Source organism: Dermochelys coriacea, chromosome 27 (assembly GCF_009764565.3).
Source record: "Dermochelys coriacea isolate rDerCor1 chromosome 27, rDerCor1.pri.v4, whole genome shotgun sequence".
NCBI lineage: Eukaryota > Metazoa > Chordata > Testudines > Dermochelyidae > Dermochelys > Dermochelys coriacea.
The window spans coordinates 13,967,560-13,978,196 of record NC_050094.1 but is presented as its reverse complement, the minus strand read 5'-3'; the positions used below and the strand labels follow the sequence as shown (position 1 = coordinate 13,978,196).

At 42.0% G+C, this 10,637-nt stretch overlaps 1 protein-coding gene across 1 annotated transcript; it reads left to right on the top strand.

The window, feature by feature from the left end:
- The first annotated feature begins 882 nt into the window (after window positions 1-882).
- On the top strand, window positions 883-7,956 carry LOC119848853 (keratin, type I cytoskeletal 19-like). The gene is made up of 8 exons (XM_043503503.1): window positions 883-1,559; window positions 2,649-2,731; window positions 3,661-3,817; window positions 5,067-5,228; window positions 5,705-5,830; window positions 6,071-6,297; window positions 7,124-7,254; window positions 7,578-7,956. The coding sequence occupies exons 1-8, from the start codon at window positions 951-953 to the stop codon at window positions 7,601-7,603; spliced, it is 1,521 nt and encodes a 506-aa protein (XP_043359438.1). The 5' UTR covers window positions 883-950; the 3' UTR covers window positions 7,604-7,956.
- Window positions 7,957-10,637: the final 2,681 nt, after the last annotated feature.

The window sequence follows — 10,637 nt, the reverse complement described above, 5'->3', positions numbered from 1 at the left end:
TCTAGAGTGGCAGCTGACACCCTCTCTGTCTTATCTTAAAGTATCACAGTCTATATAAATGAGGGTTGATAATAACATCTCCCTTAAAGGGCTAATTGGTTGTTTGTGAGACAAAGGACAATTACTACTAATAGTTGCTTGTAAATTTCCATCTATTAGAGAATGTGTGCATTTGTGCACTTGAAGAGAAAAGCATCCCATCATTAAGATTTCCTCTTGGGCAAATGTTACTGCCCTTTTGGGTAATATGCCAGTTCTCTGAATCCTCTTAGTTTGTCCCTGTATATTATAGCGGTAGTGGTGTCCAAGCTCTCAGAGCTTTGTTAGGAGTGTACTGGACCTAGTATCTGTCACTGTGCCAAGGAGCAGACCTGAATATTTATATAATGCTGTGAAAGATTTTTCTACAGTGAGGTTTTCATTTTATCGGAGCATGACTCCATATTTATTCATTCCTTCATTTATTTTGATCATCAATATCTACACTGCAGCATCTCATATGAAAAACATGCTTATTAAAGACAAAATAAACATTAAAATAAAATAACAATATATAAAGAGTTTTCTGTTGCAATAAGCTGCATTATTTCTTCTCTGTATATAATTTAGGGCAGTGTTTTTTCTGACTTCTTCTTGTAAAGTTTTCATCATAAGGAAGAGCTGATGATTCATAAAACATCATTGCAAGTGTATTTTTGAAACAAACTGCTGACATGTAACTTAAATTCCTGTGTACTGGGTTTCTTGAGGGAAACTGCCTTTGGGAAATTATTCTTGGCACAAACAGCAAGACTAGCTAGCCCCACGGGAAGGAGAAACACCCAACTGGTGACACCCATTGTGGAAGGTATAAATAGAGATCTGTGGGGATAGAAAATCTGCAGTCTGAATTCATATCAAGCTGTGCCTCTTGCTTTGGGCTTTGGGTTGGACTCTTAATCGCTGTCGCTATGAGCTGCAGCACCAAGCAGACTGTTACTCTCTCTACCAAAGGGAGGAGTAGTGGTGGTAGCTGTGTGGTTGGAGGTGGTGGTGGAGGAAGGACTTCTTCCATCTCTTCTGGAAGATATAGCTCCTATGGGATAGGCAGCGGTAGAGGCTTTTCGGGTAGAAGTTACAGTGGTGGAGCGAGTTGTGGAGCGGGACTGAGTGCTGGTAGCTTTTCTGGAGGTAGCTATGGAGGTGCCTTAGGAGCAGGTCTCCCAGGATACGGTTATGGAGGTTGTTCCAGCATTGGGTTCAGTGGTGGCAGCACCCGCTGTGGATATGGAGGTGGCTTTGGTGGTGTAGTTGGTGTTGGCTTTGGTGGTGGAGTCAGTGGTGGCTTTGGTGGTGGTGGTGTTTGTGGAGATGGCGTATTTGCCAACTGTGATGAAAAGCTGACCATGCAGAACCTTAATGACCGCCTGGCTTCTTACCTGAACCAGGTGCGATGCCTGGAGGAAGAAAATTCTGCCTTAGAGTGCAAAATCAGGGAATGGTATGCCCAGTATGGACAGTCCGGTGTACCAAAGGACTACAGCTGCTACTATAAGGAAATAGAAGATCTTCAAAATCAGGTGACTTTTTTTTGGCTGCATTCCCCATTGAAAGAGCTTCCCTCTGAGCCTGTGGCCTGGTCTACACTACGAGTTTATGTCGGATTTAGCAGCGTTAAATCCGAATTAACCCGACACCTGTCCATACGAGCAGTTTTTTCAACATAAAGATCCCAGTGCAGTTGTGAGAGGCAATATTTCACTTTTGTAAAATGTTCTTTGCAGACATAAATTAAGGCAACTGCTTTTATGAACTATGAGTGAGGGTGTGAAAACTCATGAGTCCGTTTACAATTTGCCTTTTCTCGACCAGATTTGCACATAGAGAAAAAGGTTACATATGCAGGGAACAATCTGGACCTGGTCAGTACTCCTCATGAATGAAGTTTCTAACAGGATGTTTTAATATATTTATACCCAAAAGGGAGATGAGAAGAGAAATTCATTCATTAAGCCACTGAGTTATCTTCATTATTACATTGTATCCTGTCATCACTTTTCCTGGATTCTAGTTAAAATCTCATTTCTATTTCAACAAACTTTGAGCTCGTATACAGAAGTGAGGTTAGGGAAGGGGAATATTCTCATAAAGAACAATAAGAAAAAAAGAATATTTTGTCACCAAGAGTTTTGAATGGGCAATTTAATTTTTGTAAAAATATTTTCCAAGTGTATTCTGAAGAAAAGTTAGTCAGATAGGAAAAAGAAAGCGGACAAGATCACAGGGTGCTGGAGAGAGATACCTGCTAAATGCTGAGCTGTAATGTAAGTCTTGCGATGAAAAACATAAATTCATAGTTATGAACTCTAGACCAAGTTTGAAAATGTGAGGTTTGTTACAGTAGGCACCAGAGACCACTAATTATCATTACAAAACTGTTAGCATCTTAACTGTATGTCTTTACACATTTATGCATTTCACCTATTTCATTTCACGCACTCGGATATTTCTCAAACATTTCTCCTTGGATCAGAAATTTTCTGTGCTTCCTATCTGTCTGAATTTGAATACTGGGAGAGTAAAAAGACTGAAATTTGCAATGTGACACTGAGCATAACAAAGTGAAGAGACTTCAGGACTGAAAATCCCCTGTACCTCTTCTTTTCCAGATTGTTTGCGCTACCTTAGACAACAACAAGATCATTCTGAACATTGATAACAGCAGGATGACAGCAGATGACTTCAGACTGAAGTGAGTACCTCTCTGTACCAGACAAACACTGTCATTCTCCTCTTGTTTCCTCATGTCCTATTTACAAACTGACAAACGAAGAAAACTCCCAACCAAGAATTACGTATCCTATTTCCAAATTAAGGTATCTTCTAATGGAGAGTTAGTGGAATTCCCAAAACAGGACAGGTGGTATTTTTGTGACATTTTATTATTGTTACTTATTTATAATATCATGGCACCTATGAGCCACGTCATGGACCAGGACCCCATTCTGCTAGGCATTGTAGAAACACAGAACAAAATGACACTCACCACCCTCAAAGAACCAACAATCCCACTAGAAAACAAAAAACAATGGATACAGACAGACCAATGGGGGAGCACTCGGGAACAATGACACATAATCAGTGGTCTCAGATTTTGAGTTGTGCCTTCGGTCTTTGACTCTAGAGGTGCCAGAATAGGGGCATTTCCAGGACAGAGTGTTTGAGGCAATAAAGAGTTTGCTTGTGGGATTTAGCGGACTAAAATATAGGGACAACTGATGTAAGTTGGCATGAGTCCACTGAAGGCAATGGAGATATGCAGATTTATACCAACTGAGAGTTTGGCACATGGATTTTTTAATAAAGAAAAGGGTTTAGATTATTTCCAAGGGGAAGTGAAAAAAAATTAGTGTGTGACATCTTTGTAGTAGTTCCAGTCGAGAGGAGAGGGACAAAAAAACAGCTGAGGAAGAAGATCTTTTATGAACCAAACATCACATGCTGCCTTTGAACACACAGATAGACTAGGCAGCAGACGTAGTGTGTTATACTTTAACAACAGATATAAAGGTAAAGCTGAAAGAAGGGAAACCCAGACCCATTCATAACCAAAGTGCAGGAATCCTTAATGGTGGGCTCAGCCAGAGGCTGACTTTTCTGTCTCTTTTGTCCATGGCTTAGGTATGAGACTGAGCTGGCCCTTCGCCAGAGTGTGGAGGCTGATATTAATGGCTTACGCCAAGTTCTGGATGAACTAACCCTGTGCAGGTCTGACCTGGAGGCGCAGCTTGAGTGCCTGAAGGAAGAGCTATGTTGTCTGAAGAAGAATCATGAGGAGGTAGGAGCTCATTCCCTTAAATGGATTTTTTAAAAATGTTGTACATTACTTACTACAGCAGTGGGGACCTGATCCTCATTAAAACACCAGGGCATGACTACAACTATGATCAAGAGAATATTAATAATAATCTGCATTATGATGATATTATCCTTTCACAAATCCCGTTGCCTATCATATTCATTCTAATTTAAAATATAAAGATGGCGGGTCCTGTGCTGGAATAATTGTCACAAGCAGCTCAAGAGCTCAGGTCCAGCCATCTAAGATTTGTGAGGAATGTAGGAGTTGAGTCTTAAGAAGGAATGTCAAGCTTCTGGGATCTCCTGGGCTCTGCAAAAGGGAAAGGGGAGAGAGCTACCTCAGACACTAGCAGTGAGTTGGATAAATCTTCCAGCTGATTTGTCATGGGCTGATTACTTTTCTCTTGTTTGGCATATTTCATCCAAAGAACTTAATTCAAAACAGTGCAAATGTTTCTTAGCAAAAAAGAAATGAATCAGTATTAACAACACCCTTGTGAGGCTATCATTATTCTCTCTATTGTGAAGCCAGGATATCTAAGGAATAATCAAGAGAAGTGTCTCCCTAAGATCACTTGAAAACTCAGGAGCAGATCGAGGAACAGTATATCAGGAGCTCCAACCACTGAACCAAGCTCCTCTTTCTTAAAACATAAGAATTAATGGAAAAAATATTAAAAGAACCAACACATTGAGACTAATTTAAGCTAAGGAATGACTTCTTTGTCAAAAACGGCAGTAGAAATGGGCTGATTGTATTTGGAGTATAGAACAGACACACACAAAAATGGTAGCTGTTATTAAAACATAATCTGTTAACAGCATGATGTGGCTATCACAGGAAAACACATCTCATGCTGGCTCCAGGTCACAAAGTAACACAAAGACCCAGGTGAAGATGAAGTATAATAAATGTCCATTTTTCCAGCAATAGTCAGGAATTCCTTAATTTGCTGTGATTAACTATCTTACAAACCAATAAACACCCACTGTTTCTTTACCTCAGAAGTGCTCACTGTGGAGCTTTGCTTGTAAATCAGCTGTGGTTTCCCCATCAGAGCTGGGTGTATACTGGAGAAGATGCATCAGAGACAGTGTTGTGACTGTCAGAAATGGGCCCCAGGATGTAGAGGCTCACTGACAGTGGCATGCTGCTTTCACTTGCCAGAAAACTCAACTCACGTTTTTTTCCTTTTTAAATAAGCTGATCTGGGTTATCTTTGCAGGAAATCAATTGTCTGAGAAACCAGTCCACTGGTGATGTCAGTGTGGAGGTCAATTCCTGTCCTGGCCCAGATCTGAAGAAAATTCTAGAGGAGATGAGATGCCAGTATGAAACAATGATTGCACAAAATCGCAAAGAGGTTGAGGATTGGTATGAATGCAAGGTAAATTCATCACAACTGTAACTCTCTCAAGCAAAAGTACAGGAGCTATTTCGGAATCACACATGCACGCCATGGGAGGAATTTATTCCTGTATCATATGTTCTAAACGTCATCAGCATAGATGTATAGTGACCAGGTGCACAGGGGATGGAGGCCCTGTGCATATACAGTGTATGTGTCTCATGGAAGAATGGGGTTTGCTATATGTCATTATTGAGGTGTGTTGCTGGAACAGTGGGCAAGCCTGTCAGTTAGGACAGAAGAGAATTACAGGTGAAGTTGTGAGGGGTCTTAGCATTAGAATAGCAAGGGGAGTTACAAGCAATAGATGAGATTGATTCCAGTGTGCAGAAAACTTGCCCAGCCCCTGCCTATCTTACATCTTTTGTTACCCGCTACTTTATACATTCACTAGATTCACCTGACAATTAAAAAAATCCCTCTGAAGCTCTTTATTCTGGGTTTCTGGTTTTCAGATTGAGGAGGTGAATCGTGAGGTCATCACAAGCAGTCAGGAGGTTGAGTCATGCAACAGCCAGGTCTCTGAACTTAGACGTCAGTTGCAGTGCCTGGAAATTGATCTGCAAGCCCATCTTAGCCAGGTATGTGATGTTGTCACCATTGATATCTCACCTGTGACACACTGACGTCTGAATTTCTGGACTGACAGGGACCAGCCTGGCCTGGCACTCTATGTAGCAGTGACGAAATCACTGACAAATCGATTGTTAGCAATGGTTTGCTTTCATTTTTGCGTTGGAAATCCTCAACTTTCTGCATCAAAATGGGTTAAATTTAGTGCATGGCTAAAGTACATGTGGGTCTTTTGCTTCAATTCTTAGAGAGACAACCTGGAAGCCTCTTTGGCTGAAACCGAAAGTCGCTACAACAGCCACCTGTACCAGTTACAGCAACAGATCACCTGTGTGGAGCAGCAACTGGCTGACCTGCGAGCGGAAATTGAGTCCCAGAACCACGAGTACAAGGTCCTCCTGGATGTCAAATGTCGACTGGAGCAGGAGATTCACACTTACCGCTGCCTGCTGGAAGGAGGACAGCGTGACATTGTGTACGTAGACTACAGATACAGCGAGGCATAAAGAAAACACCTATGCTGTGATCTGTGCAATGTGTGAGATCTAAAATCACAGAGAGTGTGGAGATTTAGTTTAGATAAGTATCCAAAGCTTAAGCCAAACCTTGTTCCCTCCTCGTGGGTCTACAGAATGGAGAACTTCTAATGAGATGAGGTGCCTTCCAATACTGTATCTTACGATATAGCATCATCTCGTATTGTTGTGTGCTTCCTGGTATGGGCTGGGCAACAACTACCATGAGGAGAGGATTAATTGCAATATTTTGCCGTTTCTGCTCCAGACAGAAGCAGCGGGTGCAGAGGCAGCTGTGAAAATGAGAGAGAATTGTAACAAGAGATTAACCTAAGTATTTCAAACCTGCATAAAAGACCCAGTCTGAGATTTTGCCAAAAGTCCAGGTCATTCCTTCTTTTATCCCAAGCATCTGGCATGTCCCCAACTCCACTTTGTTGTGAAACAAGTGATATAAATAATTAGGCAAAGATTTTCCTGATATGGAAGCAAGGGAGTCAGCAGACCCTGTTTAAAAAGCCCATTGGCAATGGCAGCCTATGACTAATTCATCCTTTGTGGGCAAAGTTAGTGGGGAGAATGACTCGCCCTGTAGTGATGTGCTTTTGCTTTTCTGCGTGGACGAAGTGGAGTGAGGGTGCTGGGGAGGCGTGCTGGCCAGGTCCTGGCTCTTTGCTGGACTGGTAGCGATTGAGGACAGGCAAAGTCACATGGCTTCACTGAACCTACATGCCGTTGTAAGGTTGGTTTCTCTTTCATTCACTGAACATTCTTTCCTTGTCACAGTAGCTCGGATGGAGGGATTGGCGTAGGAGGTGGAATAGGAGGAGGAACAGTCATTAAAACGTCCCACTCCTACTCTTCATCTTCCCACTCTCTGCCCCATGTCACGTCTTGCCACCCTGGTGATCTAAAAGGTAAGAACTGACTTGCCGTGTAAGGGAAAATGTTTCTTTGGTCCTCTTCTTACCAATAGGGCAAGAGAGAAGCTGCCAAACCCACTCTCTATTAAGTGGTTATGAGGTGCTGTAGCTCACCTTTCAGGACCCTGTTGTAAGGCAACTGGAGAGTCTGGTAGGACATGGTGATACAACAGTGGCATGGTATGGGGAGTATTGTCAAGAAACAGGATCAAATGCAGTTGTGACTCTCTCACTATGAATCATGAATGGTGCAAGTGAGGGAGAAGAGTTTTACTTCCTTTCTAAGCAAAGTAATGGTTCTATTTATCCCTCTCCAGGGCACGGCAGAAAGATTTGTGACTAAGAAGAGAAACCGGCCTCTTCAAGTGCAAGACCCACCGAGCAAAGACCCATCCATGGACAAAGCGAGAGCTCAGCCAGCACTTTCACTGTGCACCTCTGCAAAGAGCATGGAGAAGAGCTCTTCAGAATTACTCATCGCTGCTAATGCCAACACTAGTATCCTAAGGGGCCCATCCGAGCTTTGGTCCACCTTCCTGCCTATCATGATATTTGCTTCTTCCAATCTGTGATGCTCTGTGTGTCTAATCACAATAATTACTTACTTGAGTTAATCTGTATGGTTGTTGGTAATTTACCTTCTGCTGAAAAAGTGTCTCCAATAAAACTTTGCTTCTTCCTGATGCAATCAAGAAACCTGTGTCTTGGTAATGGTTTCCTCTATCAAACTTTTCAGTGGTCTCTGGTACCGGGTTAAACACGAAGCCATGTGCTCAGATAGGTCTGTTAGACTGTGCCATAGTCCCCAAAGGGAAGTGGTGGAAGCCTCATCACAATAAATTAAGGAGAACAATTTTGCTTTGTCCAATAGGGCTGAGGGAATGCACTAGCTAACTTAGCACGTCTTTTCCAGCCCTAAACTCTATGTCAGACGCTGCCTGTTACTATATAAACTGCTATTGTTCACAGTCTATATGTACAGCCCATATGGACCTTTGGTCTGATCCTGTCTGGCCATTCTTATGTTCTCACAGAACACAAGTGTACAGTGCTCCCTTTCTATTTATTTTTGATTACAAGTATTTTTACTGTAAAAAAACAGATACAGTATTTTGCAATTCACCTAATACAAGTACTGTAGTGCAATCTCTTTATGAAAGTTGAACTCACAAATGTAAAATTATGTAAAAAAACAACTGCGTTTAAAGATAAAACAATGTAAAATTTTAGATCGTGCAAGTCCACTCAGTCCTACTTCTTGTTCAGTTAATCGCTCAGACAAATAAGTTTGGTTACATTTGCAGGAGATAAAGCTGCCCGCTTCTTGTTTACAATGTCACCTGAAAGTGAGAACAGGCGTTCACTTGGCACTGTTGTAGCCGGATGTGATGAAGTGGGACTGTTCTTAATGTTTCCTCTGAATATTGTGGGGGGTGCCTCAATTTCCCCTATGCAGTTCTTAAGTACCTAGGTGGTGGGATAAGGGTGTATGATCGTTGCACAGCCCTAGAGGGCAAGTGTGGGCAGGGGTCTGGACACAGAGAATGGCCGACACCCTGTTTCCTGCAACTGATGGCCTGGGCCCTTCCCCCCTGCAAGGTGAGAGCTAAAGGGTTGGAGGACAAAGGAATCAAGTGACCTCCTGGCCCGAAAAGGGACAAAGCCCAGAGGAGGAGGGGCTGGAGAGAATTTCAGTTTGTGGCTGTCTGGGGACATGGAGTGAAGTGCAGACGTGGTTGTCTGGCTCACTGCCCCGCAAAATGGACCCAGCTAAGGGGTCCTGTTCTCTTCCCCTACAAGCTCTGTTTTAGACCATGTTCCTGTCATCTAATAAACCTCTGTTTTACTGGCTGGCTGAGAGTCACATCTGACTGCGAAGTTGGGGTGCAGGACCCTCTGGCTTCCCCAGGAGCCCGGCTGGGCGGACTCGCTGTGGGAAGCACACGGAGGGGCAGAGGATGCTGAATGCTCCGAGGTCAGATCCAGGAAGGTGGAAGTTGTGTGAGCTGTGTGTCGTGAAGACAGGCTGCTCCCAGAGAGGAGACTTCCCCAGAGTCCTGACTGGCTTCGTAGGGAGCAGTTCCAGAGCATCGCTGTGACACCAGCATCACAAGATAGTTACGTGCTAGATGCACTAAAGATTCATATGTTCTTTGATGCTTCAACCACCATTACAGAGGACATGCATCCATGCTAAAGACGGGTTCTACTCGATAACGATCAAAACAGAGCGGACCGACGCATGTTCATTTTTATTATCTGAGTCAGATGCCACCAGCAGAAGGTTGATTTTCTTTTTTGATGGTTTAGGTTCTGTAGTTTCCACATGGGAGTGTTGCTCTTTTAAGACTTCTGAAAGCATGTTCCACACCTTGTCCCTCTGAGATTTTGGAAGGCACTTCAGATTCTTAAATCTTGGCTCGAGTACTGTAGCTATTTTTAGAAATCTCACATTGGTACCTTCTTTGTATTTTGTCAAATCTATTGTGAAAGTGTTCTTAAAATAAACAACATGTGCTGGGTCATTATCCAAGACTGCTATAACATGAAATATATGGCAGATTGCAGGTAAAACAGAGCAGGGGACATACAATTCTCCCTGAAGGAGTTCAGTCATAAATTTAATTAACACATTATTTTTTTAATGAGCGTCATCAGCATGGAAGCATGTCCTCTGGAATAGTGGCCGAAGCATGAAGGGGCATACGAATGTTTAGCATATGTGGCACGTAAATACTATGTAGTGCCAGCTACAAAAGTGCCATGCAAATGCCTGTTCTCACTTTCTGGTGACAATGTAAATAAGAAGAGGACAACATTATCTCCTGTAAATGTAAAAAACTTTTTTGTCTTAGCAATTGGTTGAACAACAAGTAGGACTGAGTGGACTTGTGGGGTCTGAAGATTTACATTGTTTTGTTTTTGAGTGCAGTTATGTAACAAAAAAAATCTACATTTGTAAGTTGCACTTTCACGATAAAGAGATTGCATGACAGTACTTGTATGAGGTGAATTGAAAAATACAATTTATTTTGTTTATCATTTTTACAGTACAAATATTTGTAATCAAAAATAATATACACTTTGATTTCAATTACAAGACAGAATACAATATATATGAAAATGTAGAAAAACATCCAAAATATTTAATAAATTTCAACTGGTATTCTATTGTTTAACAGTGTGTTTAAAACTGCGATTAATTTTTTTAATTGCAATTAATTTTTTTGAGTTAATCGCGTGAGTTAACTGCAATTAATCGACAGCCCGAATAAAGACACAATATGGTGAACCAATAAGTATGAGACCATGCCATGTGGAAGTGAATTTTACATACACAGATGCCAACAAGTTTCCAATCTAAATTAGACAGTCAG